This window comes from Aythya marila (genome assembly GCF_965140915.1).
Source record: "Aythya marila genome assembly, chromosome: 5".
NCBI classification, from domain to species: Eukaryota; Metazoa; Chordata; class Aves; order Anseriformes; family Anatidae; genus Aythya; species Aythya marila.
This window is the reverse complement of record NC_139046.1, coordinates 36,617,954-36,644,340: the sequence shown is the minus strand read 5'-3', so window position 1 is coordinate 36,644,340 and position 26,387 is coordinate 36,617,954. Positions and strand designations below refer to the sequence as shown.

General features: G+C 45.8%; 1 protein-coding gene across 1 annotated transcript in view; it reads left to right on the top strand.

Annotated features, from left to right (window-relative positions):
• The window catches only part of GALNT16 (polypeptide N-acetylgalactosaminyltransferase 16), a 64,453-nt gene extending 40,877 nt beyond the window's left edge, over nucleotides 1-23,576 (top strand). The window contains exons 7-16 of the mRNA XM_082760940.1: nucleotides 617-704; nucleotides 1,848-1,932; nucleotides 3,269-3,372; nucleotides 7,904-8,030; nucleotides 8,717-8,809; nucleotides 9,821-9,904; nucleotides 10,836-10,977; nucleotides 12,347-12,463; nucleotides 19,955-20,094; nucleotides 22,377-23,576. Of these exons, the coding sequence (XP_082617066.1) occupies nucleotides 617-704; nucleotides 1,848-1,932; nucleotides 3,269-3,372; nucleotides 7,904-8,030; nucleotides 8,717-8,809; nucleotides 9,821-9,904; nucleotides 10,836-10,977; nucleotides 12,347-12,463; nucleotides 19,955-20,092 (978 nt within the window). The 3' untranslated portion in view covers nucleotides 20,093-20,094; nucleotides 22,377-23,576. The remainder of the gene's footprint in view (nucleotides 1-616; nucleotides 705-1,847; nucleotides 1,933-3,268; nucleotides 3,373-7,903; nucleotides 8,031-8,716; nucleotides 8,810-9,820; nucleotides 9,905-10,835; nucleotides 10,978-12,346; nucleotides 12,464-19,954; nucleotides 20,095-22,376) is intronic.
• Nucleotides 23,577-26,387: the final 2,811 nt, after the last annotated feature.

The window sequence follows — 26,387 nt, the reverse complement described above, 5'->3', positions numbered from 1 at the left end:
GCCCTGTCTCATGAAGAAAACTTGTTATAATCTCAAGTTCCATTTACTAAAAGGATTGCAAAGTAAAACTGTAACTATCTATACCCCTTAAGGCCAGTAAAGTATCCCTTTAATATTACAATATATTTATTTTTTTTATTTTGTGCTACGATTCTTAATTATGGAGCTTTGATTCATAACACTTATTAGGGAGATGTTTTTTTTAGTGGGTTGATTGTTTCTGGGCTGATGGCAATGAGTTAATTCAAGGATGGCTGAGCAGGAAGCATGCTGTCAATAGATAGCAAAAATGAGCACAAAACCTTAGGGACAGTGATTCACGTCCTGTGACTTGGGCAGAAAATAAAGAGCTGTTTCTTAGCAGCACTTCTGGGTATCAGGGTCCCACGCTTCATTCCCCATTTCCATGGTGCACACTTGGCTAATACCCACCATCTCCTTGTTTGGATGTTGTGGACATCCATCACTTGCCCAGCTGTCAGAACTATACTGGAGAAGCCAAACAAAAATTTGGATGTTACATGTGCAGCTTTGTGTTTTTTATGATCTCTGGCAGTTTTTCCAGACCCTCAAGAATAACCTGACTGTTTTTTCCCCCTTTCTCTATCTCCTTCAGGATTATACCCGAGTGGTGAGTCCAATCATTGATGTTATCAGCCTGGATAATTTTGCCTACCTGGCAGCATCAGCAGATCTGCGGGGAGGTGGGTATAACGAACGGCTTGTGTAAGCTTGGCCTGAGGGATGGTGCATGAAAAATAATTGTTGTTCTCTTTAGCTTTACAAGAAAATAGTGAGGCTCTTTCCTGATGGGTTCTCTGTCCTCCTTTTCCTGCAACTTGCTAAATCAGATCTTTTGCAGAGTTGAATTAAAGCCTAAATACTGTTTTTTTTTTTTTTCTTTTTTTTTTTTCTTTTTTTCTTTTCTTGAGCTTACATCAGTGTCATTGTGTCTTGCAGTATCAGGGCTTAGTTAACTGGTTACATATATCACCATATCCTCTGGCCACTTTACCTCCTACCAGCAAGTGAACAGCAGGATTTTTAGGCTGTGGCACTCAGACTGAGCAGCCAGCCATGAAACACACTCCTTCTGTGCTCTGTTTTTATGTTCATAAACCATGGAGGTGACTCTTTACAGGTTCCACTAAGGGAAGGAGGGTAATACGAAAGAAGATCGGTGAAAGCCACCCCTACAAACTCTTCACTCTTCTTGTGCTACTTGTGGTCCTTTTAGCATCTTGTGCTGTTTCTGCATGATGCAATTTGCTCCCTGGGAGAGAGCCACTAGAATAAGGAATGGAAAATTAAACTCTATATTAGCACAAGTGTCCAGGCTTTGTTCCTATGTGGCTAACCTTAACAGTGGTATGGTGCTACTGACTGCTGTGCTCAGCTCTCCACCACAGGCCAACTGTAAGCAAATGGTAGGCTCAGAGGGGAAAATGGTTAAAATGCTCTACAAGCCTTTGTTTCCACAGTGCGTCACATCCAACCCCACAAAGAGCTTTGATTAAAGCCTCATAACTCTGGTACTCAGGGAAGTGTAAAACAAACTGGCCAAAATGCAGCAGCACTAATGAGTACATCTCACACTGACAACACTCTCCTGAAAATGTAGAGTGGAACTGAGCAGAGACCTGTACTGCTAAGGGATGAGGACGCCAAGACAGTAAATTGTCAACTTCTTAGCTGCATTAAGATAGACTCTTACTATTTTGGGTAGACAGAAAAGGGAGGTCAGGGAAGGAAAGTAGGGTAGCTTGTGATGTAAGGACAGAGGCTATTGCTAAAGCTAGTAGAAAATCAAGAACAAAACCTATCTGGTATGTTTCTTTTTTTCACAGGGTTTGACTGGAGCCTTCACTTTAAGTGGGAGCAGATTCCTATAGAGCAGAAGATGTCCCGAACAGACCCAACTCAGTCTATAAGGTATCTGTCTGTGTGCAATCCTCTAAATGCCTTCATAAGCCTTCACCTTTATGGCAAGCCTTCCCTTTAAGGGGATTGCCTTGCTGAGGACAAGATACCAGAGTGTTCACTCAATAATGACAAAATCCCAGAATCATAGAATATCCTGAGTTGAAGGGACCCACAAAGATCATCAAGTCCAACTCCTGGCTCCCCATAGGACCAACCAAAAATCAGACCATGTATCAGAGAGCATTGTCTAAATGCTTCTTGCACTCTGGCATGCTTGCTGCTGTGACCACTTCCCTGGGCAGCCTGGTCCAGTGGCTGACCACCCTCTTGGTGAAGAACCTTTTCCTAAAATTCAGTCTGAACCTCCCTTGATGCAGCTCCATGCCATTCCCTCATCCTGCCCTCTAAAAATCATGTTAGTTCTGAAGAAATCTTGCAATGTATTGGTGCACTAATCCTGAGAGTATTATTCCATGAATATCATAAGAATAGTAATTATATACTGTCATAGGCTTGTAGTCTTGCCATCTCTGCAAGCCACCTCTTCTTGTTCTATATGTTTGTTTTTGTGATCTCCCTCACTCAACACTCTAAATGCCTCAGAAATCATTTTAATCATTTTTTTTTTAATTACCTCTGTCTTCCAGGTGGAATTAAGGAATTAAAGAATGAAGTAGCTAAACAGTCACCTTGGGAAGTGTAAAGCAGACCTGGGAATTGAATCTCACCTAGTAATTTGAGCACAGAATTAACCTCCTCTCCTAAATAAGTGTGTCCATGGACAAAACAGATTGAGTTGGCTGGAGCAGTTATTGCCAGCCTTGCTGCTGTGTACAGGGTTCTGAGGAATGTAGAGTGTGACAAATCCTGATATAAAAAGTCAGTGTTTGTCTGTATAGGTAGACAGCTCCCTGTTTGTAGCATAAAAGTATCATTCAATTCCTTTGCATAATTTGTGAGCCTCTGTTTTGCACTCAGGAAGCAGCCCGTTTACCGGCAGCAGAGCAGTACATGCAGCAAAGCCCCTCACACCATGTCTAGCTGCTGAACACAGTTATCAGACAATACTCTTGTCATTCCTTCATACTGCACGCATTTGTGGAAGTACAAAAGACAGCATTTTTCAAGTAGTGCTTGCAGCACCACCTGAAAAAGGAGGAGGATCTAGTGAGGGGCATCTCAGAAGACTCCTGTTCATGCCTCAGCTCTGCTATTTTCTTGTTTTGAAGAGATAGGATTTGTTGGGTCTGAACAAATTGTCTCTTCCCTAAAATGTAGATGGTGATGATGGTGGTGTTGCATGTACTTGTGATAATTTAGTATGGGCTTGTGTTTTCTTTTCCAGAACCCCTGTCATAGCAGGAGGCATCTTTGTGATTGACAAGTCCTGGTTTAACCACCTGGGAAAATACGACACTCAAATGGACATATGGGGAGGAGAGAATTTTGGTAAGCTTAGGGTGTTTCGGGTGAATGACACTAAAGAACCACTTCCCAGTATTTGTTCACCTACCTGAACTCTTCTTGCAAGGGACTGATCTGCATGTTGATGTAAGGCTATGGACATGGTGAGGCAAACCCCATGTTGGTCAAAATTGTACCTGTTATCTTTGTGCAGAGTAAATGGAGGCTCTTTGAGGTCAGGGCTATCACTGTCTTACATGCATATGCACTATTGTATTCTTATTATTGTATACTCTGGTACAAATAAGTGAAAAACCAAAAAAGTCCTGATATTTAAATTGTTGCTTGTTTTTGGAGAATACTCCTCTGGTCCTCCTTCACATGACAGTCTGTGTCAGCCCAACTCTGCAAGGGACAGTCACTCTGACATTCTCTTCCTATAACTGTCCTTCCTTCCTAGAGAAGTCTGAATTACTCTCCCAGCTTCATAACTCTGAAGGATGATTTTCCTAATAAAATAAGCCTCTTTGTAAGTGGAATTTGTGTATAAATACACTCAGAATTAAAACATTTTGAAGCAAAGTAGAGCATCATAAACATCTGAGCTATTCACATGCCCAGAATAGACTGTCCATTTAAGTGCAGTTACCTCAGAATGTGGTGCTGAAACCCATCTTTTTGTACCTAATGGTGGCACAGCTATTTCAGGGATCTCTCTTCTCTGCCCCTCTGAAAGGATGCTGCACTGTCACTGGGGATTAGTGACAAAAGGAAGAATGACATTGAAAAGACATTCAGGGAGACCTCAAGTATTTGGGGCATTCATTTAGAAATGACGTAGGTGGAGCAGACGTGACAAAAGTTTTCCTCTGTTCTTCAGTCAAATTGATTTTTCTCTTGCTTACACTGGCAAAAAACATATTCTGTTTCTACAGCTTCCATAAATATCACAGATTTGTAAATAAATCTCTTTAAAGAAGAATTTATTTGGTGTTTCCTAGCACCTGAAGGGCCAATTAGGAAGAATGAAATAGAAGAAACTTTTGTTTCTCTGAACACAGCTGGGAGAGGTGCCATTTTCTGAAATGCTGTCTGAAACCAATAAATGATATTTTTTGTCTGGTAACAGAATATCAAGTACCAATTTTTAAAAACAAAATACAAATAATGAATGCTTATGCTCTCAGTTTGCTGAGGTCTTGCTTCAATTTTGTGATATTCATGATATTAAAAAGAGGTGTTCAACTAGCAGTGCCAGTAATGTCTGCTAAGTGTTGTAGGCAGATATAAATAACAGGGAGCATTTACCTAGGCATGAGGATGCCTTTTCCTGTGTCCCTCAGACTCCTCTGCACAGCCAAACTCAGCTCCTTGCTGTCACTAGCCCTGCTCCAGCTGCAGTCAGCCATTTAGCCATCATGCCAGCCTTTCAGCTGCAGCTGTGTAAACCCCAAAGATAGTGAAAGAATATTTATTTAGGCTTTTCATTGTCTGCTGCTGCCTGCCTGGGAATCCTAGCATGGTTGTTTGGTGCGTATGTCGGTAGCTGATGCTAAGCAGAGCTCTCTGCCACAAGTGGCAGTAAATTACCTGCACACCCACAGCCCTTCGTGCCTATACAGATGATAAAAACCTCCACAGACTTGCTTCACTCTCCTCCTTCAAACTGCTCTTGTACAGCCTGACAGTGGCTGGGCCAGGCTGTGTGGGACTGGGCGAGGTGTGCAGGGCTTGCCAGTTCTGCCTTGTGCAGTTCCTTGTATATTTGTCTCCCATCACTTGCCTCTTACCCTGCACCTTGACTCTTCTCTTCAGAAGTCAAGGCTAAATGCACAATGCTCTGTATAACGGGGCCTGTCCCTGAGATGCATTGCCACAGCACCAGTGTGATGATAGCAATGGGAAAATATTTTAAAAACAAGACAACTTTTCTTCTCTAAAGCTAACATTTGTTCAGCTTGTTGGCATAGCATGAAGCAATGATTCAATCAATGGCTTCTACATTCAGCCTGTTGCTGTTGCATAGCAGAAGGGTAGAAACCAACCTGTATTTGACAACAAAAAGTATTCATTTTCCTTGAAAAAGTATTTAAAGTGGTGAATTTATACTCTGAAAAAAATGTTTTCCATACTTAATTGAAAATTAAATTCTCTGTTCAAGGAAAAACGTTGATAATATTCTGAAACACTTTTTACTGCAAGTCACAATTTTGAGTGGAAAGGAACGGGTTGGATAAGGTCACCATTTGTGGGTGAGCTGAGAGAGTAGCTCTGACTAATCTGTGTGGGTGAGAATGGCCACAAAGGCCATTTTTAGGTGTTTTTTTTTTTAAAAAAACAAACAAACAAACTACTTTTCCACAAGAAAACAGAATAAGAGAATGTATTTTAAGGAGCTGGACAAGCCCTGTGCACACAGCAGGTAAACAGGAGTGTTCTGGTAGTGATTACCAGCTGCCAGAGTATTCTTCCAGCTGGATGTGAGCTGGTTAAAAACTTTTTTTTCAATTGCATGGAGAAAAGCCACAGTGATTAAATCATTTAAAATGTATATGGACTAGGCCAGGTTCTGGAAAGCATATAGCAAAAAAATCTCATATGCTTTTCATCAAAGGATGCATGGAAGACCTTAATAAGTTATGCTTGATCTCCATTTTCCTTTCTGTGCCAAAACCTGCATCCTTTCATCCCTTTTCTAAAGAATTCTGTCATCTGCAAACCTGGTCATGCAAAGTCTGTCTGTGTGCCTAAGATATGAATATGGCATGAGGATTCCTCTCTTGAGAAATGGACATTGCTTTAAGTTAAACCTACTAGATTGAGAATTTTGTTTCTGTTATAGGCCAGAGCAAATCAGAACCTCATTTCAGGAGAGCAAATGCCAGCTGGACACAACACCAGACAGAAACTCATGTCTTGACCCTTTTATTTTTATTTTTATTTTTTTTTATTGGAGCCCTTCTTTTATTTGAAGCTGAAACTCCCTGTTGAAAAGAGACTAAAAACAATAAGCTGTAGGAAAGGGTCAGGGAGAGACCAGAGTTAGTAAGAAATGCCACAAAATGCAGTCCACTTATTTAGTAGCTAGATTAAATACCTCTCCCCACTATTCACCCACCCAACCAAGTGAGAAACACACTACACAGTTTAAACAACCTTTCCCAGAAGCTGGAGAGGAAAGCTATGGAGAAAGATGAAGAGCAAAAGGATGTTAGTGTGTGTGCATGCTTTAAAACAGCCATTAGAGCTGGATGCATCATTTCTTTTTTAATTTCTGAACATCAGAGCTCCATAATTCGGGCATTACTGGAGGGAGATCCCAAGTGAGTAATTTTTTTGAAGTAATCAGTCTACACAATCTGAAGTCCTTTTGTAAGGACTTGATCAGAAATCCCAACCAACTACCCAGCTAATTTTCCTTTTCCCTCTTACTTCTTCTCTTCTCACCGCCACATGAAACACAAGCAGAAAACCCCTCTGGTGTGGCAGTGATTAAACCTGTGAGGACAGACCCATAAGCCTGAGCGAGGTCATATCTCTTCTGTGATGCAAATAAGTGCCTGCACATCAAAGCCCCATGTTCTTCTAATCCTTTAAGAAAATGTTGAATTTAGCTTCAGGACCAGCTGAATTTCTTCAGGAAACAGGGCTCTCTCCATATATTTGTAATCACGCTATTAGGCTGATTTCTGCTCCCTGTAGCTCCCCCAGCAGGGGCAACAGGTGACAAACTGCAAACCAGTCATCCTCTTTCTATTTTATTTTTTTGACATAGCCAAGCAGAACAAGAGCGATGAAGCACCTTAAGGTGTATAACAGGTTGATGCAGGATATACTGCCATTCCTGGAGGCCTGGGAGAGGCCAGCAGCAAAAGAAGAGGGGCTCCTTGGCTTGTGGTACTCGCTCTGCAGGGAGTGAGTGTTCTGGGCCCCAGGTTAGGGAAATGTGTTTGCCTGTAAATATACCAATCTCCTCAGCTGTGCTATTATCACACTGCATGATGTAGAGGGGACAACTGCAGATCATGTCCAAGCAGTGTTGGAGGTATTCTGCTTTCAGGTGGTACCTCAGGTGATGTAGCTGGAGGTATGGGGGAGAGGACTTGGCCCTAAGCATTGCCTCGCTTCCTATGCCCTCATATTGTTTTCTTCTTTCTCCTTTGTCTCCCAGATCCCTTCTCTTCCTCACATGATTTGCTTTACACAGTGAATTCTTTTTTTCCTTCCATCCGTGTGCTGGGTGGGAGAGTTAGAGAAGTCCAAAACAAGATGGGCGTGGGGGTGATCTCAGCCACTAGGATCTGCTTAAATGGAAAGTTATCTCAGGATATACCAGAGAGGAACAGGACTGGAGAAGGTTAAGGCAGTCTCTGAGCCATGGGGGTTGCCTCCATTTTAATGAAGGAATGAATTTATTTTTCATTCTCGCCCTGGCATCACTTTTTCTGTTTTTGCTGTTGCTGGAAACACATCTAGAGCAGAGGGGCAAGGATTTCAGGCACATTGCTGAGGTTGCTCTTCTTGGAAATGCTGATGGCCTGGCTGCATCTGTGTAACTCTTGGGGTTTTCTTCCAGAGCTCTCTTTCCGAGTGTGGATGTGTGGTGGCAGCTTGGAGATTGTGCCCTGCAGTCGAGTGGGACACGTGTTCAGGAAGCGCCATCCCTATGACTTCCCCGAGGGCAACGCGCTGACGTACATCAAGTAGGTGCTCAGGAGTTCCTGGTAACAGACAGATCACCTTGATGTCGAGCATGTCTAAATAAGCCTGAATTCTTTGTTGTTTTTCTGCCTGGTGACAGAGAACAGCTTGTGGTTGAGCATCTGTTCTCAAGGGTAGGATGGGTTGCTGCTGTCTACGCACAAAACCTGTTCCCTTCTCTGTTTGTGTTCCTGCAGCTTGTTCTTCCTCGCTTTGCAGTGGAGGTGGGGAGCAGTGCCCCAGGGAGAGACCGTGACCATTTGTGGATGCTGCCCTAAGACATGTGCTAGACACAAAGCTAGTCCTGCTTTCTGTGGGAGGGTTGGACTAGGTGGTGCCCAGGGATGCTTTCTGAGCTGATTTATTCCGTAGTATTATTCTAACGTGGGGAAAGGGAGCAGGGTGATATCAACAGTTGGTCCAGTTACCTCTGCAGAGGGAGCATATTTGAAAGAAATCATGCTGAATTGGCTGATTATTTTTTTCTTTTTAACTCCTGAACTGTAGCATCCATGCAAGACTTTGTAGAGTTAATACATTCAGTCTAAATCTGACCATACTGCTCACTTTGTTTCATGTTTGGTACTGTTCCCCACTCCCTCCGGGCAGGCTGGAAACCCTGTGCTTGTTCACAAGGAGAACAGGTTCTACAGCAGCACTCAGCAAACATTTCCTTGTCCCCATGCAGGAACACTAAGCGCACGGCAGAGGTGTGGATGGACGAATACAAGCAGTACTACTACGAAGCCCGGCCGTCAGCCATTGGCAAGTCGTTTGGGAGGTAAGCTGCTCCACGAGCACAGGAGGAGAGCTCTGGTAAGCTGCTTGCTAGCAAGAAATAGTTATGGGATCTTCTCCGGGACTTAGTGTGGGAAAGAGAAACAGAGGTGTTCTGAATGGCTGGCTTGCCAGGAGGGTTGGAACTCAAGTGTCTGGCTAATGAGGTTTGCTTCTAATTCACTTTATTTTTCCCTCAGTAACCCTGCATAAATCATTTGTTAATGGAAGGCCAAAGGGATCTATAATGAAATTAAAATGCTAGACTTTTTAAGTGGATAAGAATATTTTCTAATACAGCATGCAGCTGCTCTGGAAATGGGAGCTATGCAGTTACTAGAGCTTGATCCAGAGCTCCTGTGCAGATGCAGAACTGAGGGCCAAGCACAGCTAGCTGGCACATGGGGGAGGTTGCTACCTGGTGCACTCCTCTTTGCTGATGAGTGTTTTGCCTGGTTTATAGGTCAGGAAAGAGCACGGCCAATAGTGAGACGTTATACTCCTCTTCTTTCCCAAAAGAACAAATAATTATGTTTTTTAAAGTCTGCAATCCAGCCTACAGCTGCTGCCATGTCCCCTTACCTCTAGCACACACATATCTGAGCATAAACATTTTCTAGGCTTTTTCAGGAGCTGATAGTTGTGCAAGTTTTGTGGTATGCTGCTACAAGGGTAAAAAAGCTAGGCTGAAAAGCTTTCTTGGTCCTACAGTAGCCTTACTGTGCTGTATCATTTAGCACTGTAGAATCTGGGCTCTGGCATCTTTCTGAACTGAAGGAAATGCAAGAATTGCTCTCCAAAGGCATTTGTTTCTTCCTTTTCTATTTCCCCCCTGTTGCCTCTCCATTCTTCTTCACCTCAGGTCACTGGTAGTGCTCTGAACCCAGCAACTAGGTGGGAGAACAAGTGAGGGGAGAAAATTCATATAGTCTCCCTCAAACCTCTTGATTGCTCTCCATTGCTCCCCTTCCTCCGGTTCACTATCTTATCTACAACAACCTGCCTGTGTTTCCAGTGTTGCAGAACGAGTGGAGCAGCGCCGCAAGCTGAACTGTAAATCCTTCCAGTGGTATCTGGAGAACGTCTATCCTGAACTCAAGTGAGTCAGTTCTCAGCTTGTAAAAATCTCTGATCAGGGAGATGGGTCCCAATGAGAAGCTGAGCTGCGGCAGCAGCAAGCAAAAAAAAACAAACAAGCAGGCTTATGCTTGGAAAAGGTTTTCCTCTGGTCCTCTGGTGAGAAAGCTTCAGTGATTTCCTGGTTTGTACCATTACAACTCTGAGAAAGGTTTGTTGCTTCTGCCTCTGGGAGCCCTCTGTTCTGCCCCGTACAGCTGTTTCAGGCTTGGTCTCTGCCTGTTGGATGTTATTCCTGGAGGTAGCTGGGCAAAGTAGAGCTAGGCTGCCTCAGTGCAGAGGTGCAGGTGTTTCAGAGAAAATCCTGGTGAATGCCAAACCCAGCTTGTCTGTGTCTTCCACTGCCCTGGGTCAGGCTGTGGTAGTGTTGTGGCACTGCTCTGCTGGGAGGTAGCATGGACCACTCCAGAGTTGTGTTGTTAGCACTTGCTAGTCAACACACCTTCACATCCCAGTCAGCAAAGGCTGTAACTAACATGCATTGAGACTAAAACATCTAGTTGTAGTCTGGCTTTGACGGATCTTTCCTGTATTGCTACCAAAGAGGCAGTGAATACTGCCACTGGGGGGAAGAGTGTGGAAAAGGTGGAGGCAGATGCAATATAGGTGCGGATATGGCTTTTTACTGGCAATGATCTCTTTCAGAGGAGGCATCACACTGAACTACTTTCTGAAGAGCCTTCTGAAACAAGGGTACTGGTCCTCTGATCAGGTTTTCCCTTGACTTTTGCCTGCTCCAGACATTTTCAGCATATAGTGTGATATCTTGCATTTTCTGTCAAATACAGGGTGCTGTGTTTCATACAGGGGCCAGTTATGCTCTTATAAATCTGTAAAAGCGCTTTGGACTTTTGTGTGTATGAAGTGCCTTACAATTGTTGTTTTGTTCCAAGGGTTCCTGAAAAGGAGTTAATTCCAGGGATAATTAGACAAGGAGGAAATTGCCTGGAGTCTTGGGCACAGGATACCACTGGAAATATGTTGGCTGGCATGGGAAACTGTAAAGGGACAGTGAACAATCCACCTGTCACTCAGGTAAGGCGGGCTTCAGCTTGATGCTTTGCTCCTGCCTCTGCCCTTTTTATTACCAGTGGCCCTGGTGGGTTTGTACGGAGATGAATGAAGGAAAAATTTGGCCCTGTTAATGGTATTAGCAGTAAGAAGGAAAAGAAGCAGTGCCCATCTCAGAGCTCCGTTGGCTTAACAGATGCAACAGTCAGGCACAGGGTAGGAAGGATTTCGTCACTTGGAAGCAACAGGTAACACCTGAATGCTCAGAAGTGTGACTAGTCTCTGCAGTAAACTCATGACCAGGGTTTGAATCCTGTGGCTATCACCGCTTGGGCCATCACTTGGGTGTGCTCCAGCCCATGTGGCTATGACTTTTCCATGAGAACCAGTCCAGGGGTGTACCTGGCTGGTACCCAGGCATGCAGGGTAAGAGAGTTCCTCAGGGTCAGAAATGTTCCTTGCTCCACCACTTCAGCTGTAGCTGTGGATGGCTTGAATTGTGCTGTGTTACAGATGTGTTTCAGTATAATGCCCAAGTACAGTTTAAGTAGCCAAGACCTCAGCTGCAGTAACTGGGTGCAGCTTCTCTAACTGCAGTGGAGATGTGCTGGTTTGTACCAGCCGAGGATGTGCACTCCATCTCTTCTTTTGGTAGTCAAAGCAGCAGAGAAGCAGCTTGAGAAAGTTAAGGGTTGCTGCAGGATATTTTATGCCAGAAAATACATAATCACATCTGTTAACTCTTGGAAACCAGTTTTCAGACAGCTTTCGACATGCCATTAAATCTGACTCATTGCTTCTTGTCATTACCATTTAAAGTGTCTGAAACTTACCGTTTTGTGTTTCTTCCTTGGGGAAAGTAATAATAATTGATTGGGTTAATAGTTGCATGGGTCAGGCATCCATCTAGTGAGAGGAAGGAAAAATGAAGTAGTTTGTGCTTTATGTGTATTGGTGAAATTTATTAACCCATGGATATGTTTGCATGTGTTTTGCTTCATTTGACAGCCTGTACTCCTGGTTACCTGTTGCAGAACACGTTGGTTATGTAAAATATGCAGAGGCAGTTGCACATCTTGTAAATCGGGGTTGGTGGCCTCCCTGCTTTGTAGGCCAGACTGTGAATCTGCAGAGTAAGGAGTTGCAAGGGATCCAAGGTTAATCAGGCAGCTCAGAAGGTCAGGGGAGTCAGCTGCAGCTTTTGCAATAGTCATGATGTACCAAGCCTGAGCATAAACTTCTGATCAAGTGAAGACTGCTTCCATAATTTTCCCAGGGAGTCATTGAAGAAAATATCCAAGTTTTTGAAATGTACGCTGGTAAAAACTTTCTCCCTCATCTTGTCAGCATTATGATCATAACAGAACCTTTCTTTTTCTTTCTTATGCCAAAGGAGTGGGTATTCAGTGACCCTCTAATTAGACAACAAGACAAGTGTCTTTCCATTACCTCCTTCTCTACTGGCTCTCAAATCGCACTGGAAGCCTGCAATCAAAAAGATGGCAGACAGGTAACTGTGCACCTTTATTAATCCCTTTGTTGTCACATACAGGTGTTCGTACATCAGTGCAGCTTATGGGAATGAACACAGTACTATCAAAGTGTGTAAAAGTCCCTTCCACCTCCACATCTCCCTCTCTGGTGCATTTCATAAGCACAGATGTACGAGATTGCCTATGACCAGAGAAAGAGGGTGGGGGTATATGCTCTGCCTGGGCCCTTGGCATTGTAGTTAGCTCCAGCCCAGTCACACCACCACATCACTCCATGGAAACACTGATGTTCAGCAAGGTTGGTTCACGGATGAAGAACAGCATCAGTGAGGAGTAGGTAAGCAGCAAATACTTTGAGATACCTGAGAGAAGGGCAATGTATGCTATCATTTGTTTGCTTATTTAAGAGAATCGTTCAGTTGGAAGGGACCGTCAAAGATCTAGTCCAACTGTCTGACCACTTTAGGGCTAACGAAAAGTTAAAATGCATTATTGAGAAGCTAAAAGTTAAAACACAATAAATTATTGAAGACCTTATCCAAATGCCTCTTGAACACTGATAGGCATGGGCACCAACCAGCTTGCTAGGAAGCCTATTCCAGTGATTGACCACCCTCACAGTAAAAGCATTTTTCCTAATTTAGAAGTGAGAACTGTGTTCTTTGTGCTGTCTTTGGACATGTTAACAGGCCTTTAAAACTGAGTGTGCGCAACTCATTTGAGAAATATTGACTGGCATAAAGCACCATATGTTCTGTCCAAACTACTCCCTGAGGAGAAATACACAGCAGCAGTATTGGCTTTGCAATGCTCCTGACAAAATGCAGCTCTGGGACTGTCATGCAGTTTCCAAGACGCGTGTCCCTGATCTGTCAGGACACCTAAGTCATTTTGCCTTGCAATACAAGGTGTGAGATAGTGTCTGAGATGGCTGCAGTGCTCCTGCAGATACATTATGTGTTTTGTTTTGTTTTGTTTTTTTATCAGAACTGGTCAAAACATAACATGTGACAACACAGCAGTGGCAGACAGTGAATGCACAGGACTTACTTCATCCCTAGCTCCCGTGCTTCCCTCTATACCAAGAGAGAACAATTTTCCTGTCATCTAGAGCTATACTGGCTCTGTTGTGTTTTCCTTTCATCTATTGTTTTGGTAGCCCAAAGACAGGAGGTGGCTCAGCTTGCTACCAGTCCTCAGCATCATCCTTTTTTGTCAGTACTTTTTAATGCCATATGAATTTCTGAATTAGGTTCTTCCTGAAAGAAAGCACTGAATTCCAGTCTTGCCCATGTGTTGAATGCCTGTGTAGACTTTCCTCTGGAGGTTTGGTTAATGCAGAAATGTCTTGAAGAGTTGTCACCATGAATACGTTGGGAAAACTCTTAGTTCAGCTTAGCATTGCAAAGATATCCCAGGTGGGCTGTGCTCGCCTGCTCCTTTTTCTTGTTGGTAATCACTCAGCCTCTTGCTGTGTAATTAGGTCACTTAGCTTCCCCTTAGGTGCCTTGCAGCATTTTCCTCCCTGGCAGCAGAGAGGACTCTAGCAGCTGCCAAAATCAGTTCTTTCCCCACCTCCTGTATCATGGAAGGACAAGGGTCCCCTGGAGGGGGGTGGAGTACAGGCTCTATTAGCCAGAAGAGAGATTAATCCACACTAACACATGCAGGTTCATTCTGCTACTGGAGTAGGATTTATTGAGCCTTGATGTGCTGATTGTATACAGGCTCATTATAAAGACATGCATATACACTTAAGGATGTGAGCTGTTGTTTTCCATTACCTTGTGTGAACAAACTGCACTTAGATCAAGGACTTGAGCTAACAGATGATTTGGCCAACTGACGGTGAGCAGGGATTTTGCTGAAGCATTTCAAAAAACTAGAGACTGATCTGAATCTCAGCTGCCATTCCAAACCCCCTTGTGGTGGTGGGGATGAGGTAGCAGAACTGCATTTGAATTTTTAATCTAATTTGGGTTGAAATGCTCTGAAATTTTGGGGTTGCTATGAAGCCCCAAACTGCTATTTCAGATTTCTGCTTAGAAAGCCAGTTCCACATGCAGTGCTCAAGTTTGTTGTGTTCTTGGGGAATGTTGTTATGGTATCTTCCTTCCATAAACACATTGTGTTTTAATTAGTTGGAAGTCAGTTGTCTTTGCGAACTGGCCCATTCTCTTTCCTCTGCCTCACTTCTAGAAGGACCACATACATCTGATGCGATGTGTTGTCTGTTCACTTTGGGAACTGACTCTTTCTTTGCCAAATCCTATCTGAAGTGAGAAGTGAACCTAACAGCTTATATGGGGTCATCTGGGTTAGCAAGGCAGGATTCTGGCAACAAAGAGACAAGAAAGAGACGGAGTCTTGTTCTTCATAAGCAGGCAGCTTGCAAATCCCCCTGCCTAGGATGTTACCCCAGCCCAGCTCCCAGTACTTACAAAGGTGAATTTCAAGGTGTGGAAACTTTAACATATTCCCTCAGTTTGCCCTACAGGATGCCTCTCTCCCCGTGGGCGTGAGGTGTTGGGAGGGATTGCTGCCTTTTCAAACTACACATGGGTGTAGCCACTCCTCAGTTCCAGCAGGCTTCTCAGAAAGCCAAAGGGGCTGAGTGGGAATGGAGGAAGGGAATTGAACTACCTCAGAGAAGTGGAAGTGGCAAGCAAGAGCCTTGAGAGGAAGAGGGCAAGCCTGGCAATGTGCAACATGTGTTATCCTGCGAGGAGATGGTGGCATAAAGTCCAGATCTGACCATCTCTAGTGTCATTGTCATCAGAGGTCTGTGGTGGAAGGCATTTGGACTTTCCTGGATCTAGACTTTGTGTCTATGGCTGAGTGATTTCAAAAGCACAAAAAAGTGATGGGTTCATTGTTTGGTGTCAGCAGAGCAGATTAGTTCACAACAGCACCATATAGCTGCTAAAGCTGCTTTCTGCTTTCCAACATGCTGAATCTGTGCTCACGCTACACAGCTGTTGTGTGTTAAGCCTGTCCACAGGGAAGAGAATTTTGTTGTTGTTTTTGACTGCAAACAACAGTCTCATGTCCATCTGACGTGTATGTAATACTCTAGCAGAGGCTTTAAAGTCTTATGAGCAGTATATGTAGGGTATTACCTCAAAATAACTCTGGAACCTTGCAAGCAGGATACTAGACAATGCTCCGAATGTAGATGACTTTTGACTCTGTCAGACTTCTCCCTTGGGCTGAAAGAAACCAGGAACAGAACCTGTTTGGCACCACGATCCTTGTTGATCATTCAGCAGCAACAGCCAGCACTGCTAGCACAAGACCAGCCAAGAGCTATTGTGCATAATCAGAACTAGATTTCAAAGCAGATGGATGTCATCCATAATGTTATTTGGAGAATAGCATTTTACTTGAATGCACAATAAATTCTTGCCTTTAGCTTTTGTTTTGGCTCTGACTGATGGTGGGAGTGGCATTTTAATTCGTATTATAGTGAGGACAAATAGGAGGCAAAGTGAGAGTCAGACACTAAAACAAGAGAATGAAAATGAGAAACATTGGCACAGTATCTCCCAAAAGAACAAGAAGCATGCTGAGAAACCTTATTAAATGGCCATATTTCATTAAAATGTGCTCAAGGAACGTGACCCCAGCCTGAAAATGAGGACATCAAGCTTTCTTGGGAGACAAACAGTATTTGAAGTCCTATGTGCCTTTGGACATGATTGGGAGTTTTTCCCACCTTACTTCTCAGTGTCTTGTATTACATGAAATGCAGACAAATGCAACTTTGCACAGACTTTCAGAAAAGGGGAGTGAAGACCTGTGTGTTCTGGAAGCACCTGACTCAGCATCTTCCTGATAGTAAGCAGGTAAAATGCTCCTTGCAATATGCCAGACCTTGAAAGCAATTTTCAGGAGACAAGAGTTGCTCTCAGTTCTGATTCTTCCTTTTACAAATTTAAAACTAAAATTTAAAATTTAAGAGTTCAAAGGGAGACAGTATTTGCTGGGTGCTGACATTAGCTTTTCTATCACACTCTCTCTGCTCATATGTTTAAAAATGAGGGTTTGTCATCTTCAGCACCAGCTTTGGGTTGCCCATGGCTCTGCAAATACATTCAATTACAACTTGCAGCATCCTTGTCTATTCCAGTTATCAGTTCTCCATACATCTCTGTCTGAGGCGTCTCTGTCCTAATCAGCAACATCTGCTCTTCCCAGCTGCGTTTCCTAATCTTGGCCAGCTCCACCACATTTCCAGGGTTACAAGGCTATTGTCTGGAATTTGAAATAAACCCTGGACTGATCGGATTGCTGTGGGTTAAAAGAAGGCTTTTGATTATCCTGAGAAATTACAGTACTGTAAACACTTTCAGCTCTTGTATATATTGTGCTGTTTCTTACTGACTGGTTAGATGAGAACTAGCTGTTTCAGACTTTTCTCTTAGTAATTTCACATGGAGTGCTTCTACCCAACCACCTCAAGGTACTTTGCAGTGATAGATAATAAAGATGGAGAGAGAGCTTTACTAAAAAGTAGGGAAAATTTTGATTGACATTTGGGGAAGAGGTTCAAGCAGAGAGTGGGATAGTATTTCAAAGAAAATATTGCTTCTTTTTTCCATCTTCACTTCATACCTGCTGCGACCAGTAAACTGTATTAGCTACATTTGCACTAAGGAAGATTTTCAAATCAAAATTTTTCACATTGTGGCAATGCTTAAATCTTCAAAAAGCTGCCCTTGGTCCAAGTACAGGCTGATCAAAACTGTCTGTGAGTAAGAAAGAAGGCTCCCTGTAAAGTTTGGCTCCATGCAGGAATTATCTGATCTGTTAGTACTTTTTTTTTAAATTCTTCTAAAGATGGCAATCACTGCTGCGATTTAAAACTTAGCTGTCCAGGTTCCCCTTGTGGTCTTTGGAGGAAGCTGTGCCCTCCCAAAAGGTGTTTGTACTTCAGACCCCTCCGTTAACATGTCACTAGGGGACTAGTTTAGGATAAGATGCTCAGATCTGAGGTGGCTGAAGGTGGGAGCATCTTATCTTCTATTTCCATCCATTCCTACTGCCCTTCCTCCTGAAGGGTCCAAGATACAATTTGTCCTTGCAGGGTTAGCTGTTGGGCTGTCCCTGGCTATTCTGTGGTCTGGCAGCCAGGCAGTGGGCTCTTGTGAAAGGTTCAGGTGAAGTCAGAGGAGCTCATCAGGTATGTCGTGGAGGACAGCAGAACACACTTTCTGACCAGAATGAGTAGAATCCATCACTTTGAAAATGCCACTTATGTGAAATGAGGGAGCCCTACTTTAGCTTGGGCTGTCATTGTGCTTTATAATAGCTCCATGCATGCATAACCAGCCAACCAGCTAACTCTGTCACCTTCTCAGTGTTCCTCCCAGTTTCCCCATCCTTCCTATCCAGTCTGTTGAATGGAGGGACACAGAGTGACTCTGGCTCTGGGCCTTCCAGTGGTGCCATTCACTGAGATTGATTTGGTGTAGTTCATTAGCAGCAGAGAATGTGCTCTGGTGAGTGTTTGCTGGTGTCTTGCTGTGTCTGTTGCTGCAGACTCTTCCTGCAGACAGCACAGTGGGTGCCTGCTCAGCATGGAGAGATCACAGCAGCAGGTCTCTGATCTGGAGGAATAACAGGAGAGAACCTCCTGGTAGTGCCAGGTTTCTTCTAAGCAGCTGGAAGAAAGAAGAAAAAAGTGTCTCTTGGTAAAATGACAGAGGCAGGGACAAGGGTGGAGGGCAAGGAAGAGTTTCCTACATGGAAGCTGGGAGTCAGAGTAGGGCAAGAGGCTCTTCACAGAGCTATCTGTGACCTTGGGAAACAGTGAGGGAGGGGGGTCATTGCTCAGAGATCACACCAGATAGACACAGTGTGCTGTTTTCTGGTATTAACTTCTTCCTCAGTTCTTTGCAGGGAAACTTCTGCCAGATGAGAGCCAGATGGCTCCAGGACCCATGTAGACACTGGGATGCAGCAGCTGGTGAGGGTATTGCAGGCTCCTCTGTGTGCACAGACTGTGTTGGATCTTCCACTGCATCATCGCTACATTCCTCTTTCTGCTTGCCTGTTAAAACCAGCTTCTTCCTGCTGTTACAAACAATTTGCCTCTAGCAGTGTCCCATCAGTCAGGGTTAGCAGCCATAGCACAGTGATTCTCCCCCTGGAGTAACGTCTTGAAGGACTGTGTGATGTAGGAGTGACATTACTCCAGGCTTCGCGACTGCCCAGCCCTCCAAGAAGCATAACCAGCACACGGGTTTGGAGGAGAGCTGCCAGCAGTATGTGAACATAACGGATTGCCTTAAAACACACAGCATGTGGCAGTCTAAGCTGTTTGCTGCGTTACTTAACCAGGAATTAAAATATTGGTAGGTTTTGACATTGCCTGGATAGCACAGGATTTTTTTACTCCAGTTTGCATGCATTTCTGCAACAGACTTGAGGTCCATCAGTGCTGCCAAGCTGTTTCTTCTTCCTCATCAGTCACATGGGTTAGCCAAAATATCCTCCTCATATCCCTAAGCCGCTGACCGACTGAGTCATCTGCGACTGAGTGGGAAAAAAACCAGGAGCCTGGAGCACTCAGTCCAATCACCTGCTGGTCCCAGCTGTGCCCCGCTGGAGGGAAGTGGCACAGCCCCACCTGGGAGATCCCAAATTCACAGACTCATTTCTGCTTTATTTTCTCGGGGCTATTAGCAGTGATGGAAGGTACTGCCTTTTCCCAGCAGGATTTGCAATTCAAGATTAGGAGATATGTTTTCATACCTCAACAGCAGCACAAACAAACAGGGCCTTCAGGAAAACGGGGTTGCATGTGGGGTCTTGTGCATACGCTTTGGTGGGAGCAGACCCAGGGGACAGCACTGCAGAAAGCAGAGTGACGTGTGCTGAGCAGCTGTGAGATGTACACTTACAGACTGAAATGTTGGTAGGGCAGATGAGATTATGAAGAACCAGCTTAGGAAGATGCAGAGATATGAAGAGCTTTCAGTGTAGTGCTGATAAAAGTCTTGATTTGATGAGAGGAGAGATGAGGACATGAAAGAGGGAGAGATACAATCTAGTCAAAGAGCAAGAAGTGTGGTTTTTGTGTTCTGTGGATGGTTTGCTTTCTGTGCTGGGAGAGATTTTTGAGGATTGGAAAGAAACCATAGAAGGGTTTCAGGTTTTGAAAGGTATCTGGGTGTGCAGAGATACAGAGCAAATGTGATTTCCTACATTCCTACAGAATGGTAGGGAAATTCTGGGTATAATATACTTTTGAAAATGCTGGTGGTTGATGGTTTTGTGTTGCTTGCCTTCTGGATACTTCTGAATATCTAACCCTATAAACCAGCTAAGCTCAAGCTCCAGATATCATTAACGCAGGAAACCAGTGCTTTGGAGAAGCTGCCAATACCCAGATTTCCCAGTTGTTGAGGTTTACAACAGGTTTATGCTCAACCTTTCTCCTCCTCCTTGAAGGCATGGTTACCTGGTGAAATGGCAGTAACAGTGTGTTTCTTCTCTCCTCACAGAAGTGGAAGATGAAAGGCAGTTTCATTCAACACTTCGTCAGTGGTCTCTGTCTGGAAAACCAGGCTGGGAGAGTCGTGACCAACCCGTGCCAAGCAGATGTACCTGGCCAACAGTGGGAGCTGCTACAAGCAACATGATGGTAGCACAGAGATCTCCTTGTTTCTTTGTGCATGAGACTTTGGGAACAGAGAGGGATTGGGATGGGAGGAATGGCTTTGTATGTCTGACCCTAAACGTTTTCATTGTGTCCATCAGCAAGCCACCATTTCAGCTGAATACTTGGTGTTTTTGAGCTTTCCAGAGAAGAAGCTGTGGGTGAGAGAAGGATGAGGAGTTGTTGAAATCAGCCTGTCTGTTGTCTTAAGTTCTCCTCTGTAGCTGGTGTCTGCACAGCAGCACACAGGGAGGGGAGAGCACCTAGCCTGATACTCAAAATGGTCAGAACTGCCTTGCAGCTCTCCCCCTATCCATTCCTTTCTCTGCATCCAGAGTCTGTGACCTTCAGTCCAACACTTTGGACAATGCTCATACAAACGTCGGTAGCTCTTTGTCTTCCCTGGCTTTTCACTTCAACATCGTGCATCATTTATGCATATATGTGCTGGTGTGTCGCAGCGAGGACTGGCCAGAAGAGGAGCCATCGCGATGAGTGGAGGGGCTGGGGGGGGATGAGCAGGCCCTGGGGGCAGGTTTGTAACCTCGTTGTGGTAGGCCCACATCTTCCTCTGCCTCACAGCCAAATGGGCTGAGGCTGGGAAATAGGGCACAATATTGATGAGATCTGGAAAAGGGCCCTGTCTGTTTTAGCAGTGTAACCTGGGATTTTTTCAGGAACTATTCCCTGCTGAATTCCTGCTTCCAGTTTTCTACAGGTGGAAGGCTGGCCCCGTCTCCATGAGTAACGCAATCTGCAGGCAGCCCAGCTGGACCTGGGTTCAGGGTATGGTGCTCCTGTGGAGCTGCCCTTGATGCTCAGCAAAGGGTGCTGATGCTCGGGGATTCCAGACAAGCTGGGGCCATTCCCTGGCTGCTCTTTCTGGTGCTGTCAGATGCTGCCCACTACATCCTGTATCAAAGGCAACGTGTAGCCCTTGTGAACATATCCCAGCGTGACAAGCCACCCAACCCCTCTGTCCAGCTGATCTTTCCCCTCTCTCTGAAAGAGGAGGTGAAAAGGCCTGGGGCTGCTCTACTTGCGAGGCCCAGCTCTCCTCCCAGGGTCACCTGGTGGGGGTTGGCTGGTGGAGCTGTAACTGCTCTGAACTGACACTGCCACAGAATAGGTCTGCCCAGGAGCTCTCCTCTGGATGCTGGAAATACTGAGGACAGATGGTGTTTCTAGCTGACATCCCCTTCTTGCTCCCAGTTACCAGTCAGCTGTAGCTGAGTTTGTGTTTTCAGACTTGCCAGGGGAAGCTTACCAATTTAAACAAGCAAACAGAAGTCTCCACAACATCACCTTGGAGCACGGTTTTGTAAACCAACCCTCCTCTTCAAGAGCCTGGCAGGGAAACCATATGGTGGGGCCACCTTCAGAAGACATTTGCTCATCTGGGTCCTTTCTCATTTGGTATAAAAGAAACACAGGGGGATCATTTGGGTTCTGAACAATGGCAGCTTTTGATCATGTTTGTAACCCTTTTTAATTCTTTCTTCTACCTTGTTATTACTCCGATTTGTTGACAAAAGAACAGATACTGTTCTTCATATGTATGTTTGCATGTGCTCGGAAGTGCTTGTGTGAGAACTGGAAGATTTTTTTTTCCCTGTTCTCAGTTTTTCTTTTATTTAAAAAATTAAATATCAGTGAGGTGGCAGGAGCTCTTTTCTTGTTTCCCCCTATATTTGACATCAGCTCACCATCTTGACAGATGGTGACGAATGACCTTGCCTGCACAGTGAAGACTCAGGAGGCAGTTCCCTCTGGCCCCAAGTGTGCAGCATGGTACAGCTGCACTTCTCTGTGGGGACAGAGGTACTGACTCTGCAGAGACTTCTCTTTCCCTGTAGAAATGCTTTGAGCCTGGACCACTGAGGCTGAAAGAGCTGAAATTGGAAGAAAATAGCCTAGGAAAGGAAAGATGACAGGGCAAATGGACCCATCTCAGGGAGAGATGCCATCCCACTGACAACTGCATTTTTAAACAAGCATATGCAGGACATGCTACTTACAGAAAAGCATTATTAGGCAGTAGGAGACATGAATGGTCAACTTCACAGACAGCTGGCTTGAAAAAGTTAATGCAAAGACAATGAAAGGCCACTGAGCAGGTACTGTATGTAAGCTCTGCATACAATAAAGTGTTAAAGGATTATTTATTTTCATCAAAATGTATCCTAAGTGAACCATCCGAGCTTCCCCCATTTCACTTTCCGGCATCTCACGGGTTGCAGCTAACAGCATGTTCGCTCCTCCACCAGGTACTGCTTCCTTCCTTCTTGCTCCCACTGTGTGTGTGCAGCTTTCTTGCAGTTCCTTCTTCATAACCCCACTGGGACTAGGACCCCGCTCCTCTACAAACAATCCTCCTGACTGCTGCAGGCCACAGGAACTCTGCTTATATAGCCTCCAAGCGCTGGGCCAGCCCTGGTTCAAAGGGTTCTCCTTAGCATGCTGGCTACTGCCCTGGACTTTGTGCTTGGCTCCAATGTTAGAGGTTCCTGATGGGTCCCAGAGCAGCGGTACCTGGACTCGCTGTGCTGATTTGTGCCTCTCTTACCACTGGTCACCGCCTGGCAGAGTGTGAGCTCGCAGCCATCCGGGGCTGTGAGCTGGAGCAGCCTGAGCGCTCGTCTTCAAGTGCTCTGGCCTGGGGGAGAAAAGGGAGTGGGTGGGCAGATGCTAGATGTCAATAACTTAAATCGTCCCTGGAGTTAGGGGCTGCCAGAACCCTAAATATACCTGGCTTTGGACGTGTTATCCTGAGGTCCCCTGCCAGCTGCTGTACTCCCCTGTCAGCCAAAGCACAGCTCACAGGGCCTCCCCCGCATAACCTGGAAGTTAATGGACTTCAGCAATTGCTGAAAAGCCGATGCGTTACAAAAAGCTGCTTTTAAGTGTGGGCAAACTAGTCTTCTCAGAATAAACGAAGGCTTGGCCAAACTCCTTACTGACGTGCTTTCTACTTCCCTTGCACCAAAGGGAGGAGGAGGGATGTCATCTGTTTTCTTTCGGCAAGGTCCAGCGGTGCCATGCTTTGGAACAGGACTCCAGTGGGGTTTTTGAAAGAAAACTGACTGAGCCCTCAGATTTGGTTGATTTGTTTCTTCAGCAGTCAGAATAAGCAGCCGCTCACCTTTGTTTTCCTGTTTACTTTAAACAGACCTCTAGACTGTGAAGACGGAGCATTTGCATTGGTAATACCCTTTAAGAAAGCTGTTATTGTGTCAGATCATGCAATGTAATTTCATGTGCTACGAACCAATGGGGGTTTATTTAAGAGGAACTGAAACTACTGTTGTACAGAAATCAATTTCAAAAGGTTTATTTTCCCCACTCAGTTGTAAGTTGCACTTTGCCAGATGTAATTTATGTGGAACCCAGATTTGTTTTCCCTTTTCTTGAAGAAAGCATGTGCCAGAATCTCTCTAATGCCTGGAATAAAATCCACTTTGAAACAAGTGCTCCAGCCTGTTCTTATTCCCCTTTGCTTCCCATTGGAAAAGAGCCTCCCTCCTCTTCTTCCTGGTCCCTGCCTCTGTTTCTCCGTAGGTTTGTGTCCCCCCAGTTCATTGCGTGGGTTCCGGGGGTGTTTCTAGAGGGGCTCTGCAGGAGCTGGCTCAGAGATCTCCAGGTTACAGTGGCGTATCAGTTGAAAATGACTGAAGTAGCCCTCCTTAGCTGGCTGAGCAGGAGAGTATCCTTCCTAGCAAAAGCTAAGAGCAGTTGTAGGCTGGCTTTTACACGCTGAAAGAAATAGCTTGGTTGGGTGGGGGATGGTGGTTCTTTCCTTAACTCCATCCTTAATCTGCCCTTCAGGCTATTGGCCTGCCTGTTCCCTACTAGACCTCCCAAAGGCCTTTCTTCTGCCTCTAGCTTGAGGGCAGGGCAGCATCACCACCCACTGCTGTGTGCTAGCAGGCGTGTTGCAGAGCCTCAAGTATTGTGACTCCAAGAAGGCTGGTAAGCTTTCCTAATCTCACCTGAAAAAAATCATCCACACAGTATCAACAAGAAGCCTAGCCAGCAGCGTGTTCTTGGAGGCTGTGGGTTTAAAACCAGGGCTTAAGTGCCTGCTAATGCACCCACAGAGGCTTTTGCAAACCAGGATCAGCTGGGGCTGCCCCTACAGCCATCAGCCTGCTGGAGCCTCGGCCTAGGGAAGGAGGGGGAGCCTGTGCTGGAGGTCGGTGGGGGGGAAAACAACACCTCCCCATCCTGCCCGGCAATGTCTGTGTTTGAGGGTTGGGTTTTTCTTTCTTAGCGCTGCTTCTGGAGCAGGACATCAGCAGAGCTGTGACCCAGGACTCCTGCTCAGGTATGCCCCAAGCAATGACTGCTGTCGTACCCTAGAAACCATTTTAGCACACACAAGGCAGAATATAGTCCTAGAAACAGAGACATTCTCCAAGCTGGCTTCAGTAGGAACACGAAGGGCTAGATCTCCTGTTTCAGCAGCCTGTTAAAAGGGATGTTCTCGATACAGAGACCTTACAGGAGTGTCTCTTCGTTTCCAAACCCCTGCTGACGAGCTGCAGGAGGTGCTGAGGTGGATGGCTGTCTCCCAGCCCCTCTCCTTGGACCTCTCCCGCACTGTAGAAGTGCTCACTGATTACAGAAGTGCCTGGAAACCTGCCAGCTGCTCCTCCCTCAGGCCTGACACACTTCTTCCATCCTGTCTCTTTTGGTCTTGTACTTCCCGGCCAACGCAGCCCAGGAGCTCCTGTATCCCTTTCCCTAAGGCCTGGGGCTTCACTCCTCTGATCTACCTGAAACAAAACTTGTTTTCCACGTGTCTGTTCTGCTGCTGTGGCAGCAAGAAACCAGCGCTGCCCCTCCCTATCGCAACAAAAGGGGTGTTTGCAGGGTGCTGGGGGTTTGGCTGGGCTTTCCCAGCAGAGAATTGTGTCTCTGCATGGATGGGAAGGATCGCCCTTTGCCAGCCTCCTTGCTTCAGTGCCAGCTGATGGGGCTGTCATCCACGTTCCTCGTGTTTCATTTCTGTGAGGCGCTGTGCAAACATCTGCGGCAGGGTCAGGAGCTGCACGAGCAGTGTGCCCGTGCTGCAGCGTGTTGCAGAGGTGCCACCGGGCAACGGGAGGCTGGAACAGCAGGGAAGTGAACGGGCGTTTGCTTTCCTGACTGATCTGCATCTGTTGGACCACAGCTGCTTACGTTTCACCCGTGACTGAGCAGTGATTAAAGCCAGGGCAGAACAGTGCAGGGCTGGGAATGGCTCTGGGAAGCGTTCGGCCCTGCCTCTTTGAGTCAGGGACATCCCATCGGAATGGGAACAGCAGCTCCTGCGTGACATCCCGGTGACACTCCTGCTTACCAAATCCCTGCCAGTAAAACAAGTCCAGCTTCCTCCGTGTACTGTGTGGTGCAAGAAGAAAAACGAGAGGAAAGATAACAAAATAATCCACTTGGGACAAAATTGTGCTTTAATATGATTTTGGTGGGAACCAGCTGCTCTGGCTCCATTTCCATGGAAACCAGCACGGCGAGGCCGCCTTGCTGCCTGTGGCAGGGCTGTGCCTGGCAGCAGGAGCCCTCACAGTGTGCTGGTGATGAGCTGACCACTGCCCGGGGGTGCTCAGGTCCGTGAGCTGAACAAAGTGGGGGCACTGACCCCAAACACCACCCGTGGGCCCCTCCACACCCACGGCTCTGCCTCAGCTTTCTGTTCCCAAGGCCTCTTCTCTCTGAATTTTGTGGTCAGAGCCCAGGCCTGCCTTGCCTCCTCCCTGTCTCTGCCTCGGTTTGTTGGCAGGATCCCAGCGTCACCGTCCCTGCAGCAGCCTGGGGCTTCGTGTCAGCGTGGTGACCGCTGGCTCCCCAGGCTTAGTGCCAGCACCCGCGATCCCACCTTGCCTCGCACTGTGGCCTGTCATTTCACGGCCCCAGGGCCTCTCCTGACAGTTACTCAGCTTTAACCTGCGGGCCTGCTGCCGTCTCCTATGGGCTTCCCTTCAGCGGCTGGGTTACCCGAACTGGCCCTGCAGACAGATGTGTTTTGGAAGGGACCACAGAGGTTTCAAAGAAGTGGGACAGCTGCGTGCAAAGCAGAGAAAAGAGCTTATTGAAAAAGCTGACACCTTTTCATGGTTCACCAGAATTTGTGTGACAATCAGTTCAGAGTTTTGCCTCCTCTTGCTGTGGGACAGAGCACAAGGGACGTGTTCTGCTGCCAGCTGTGACCCTCAGGGACCACAGACAAGTCCCATTGCCTCCCAGTGCTCCCTTCCCTTTGCTGGAACTGCCCACTGCTG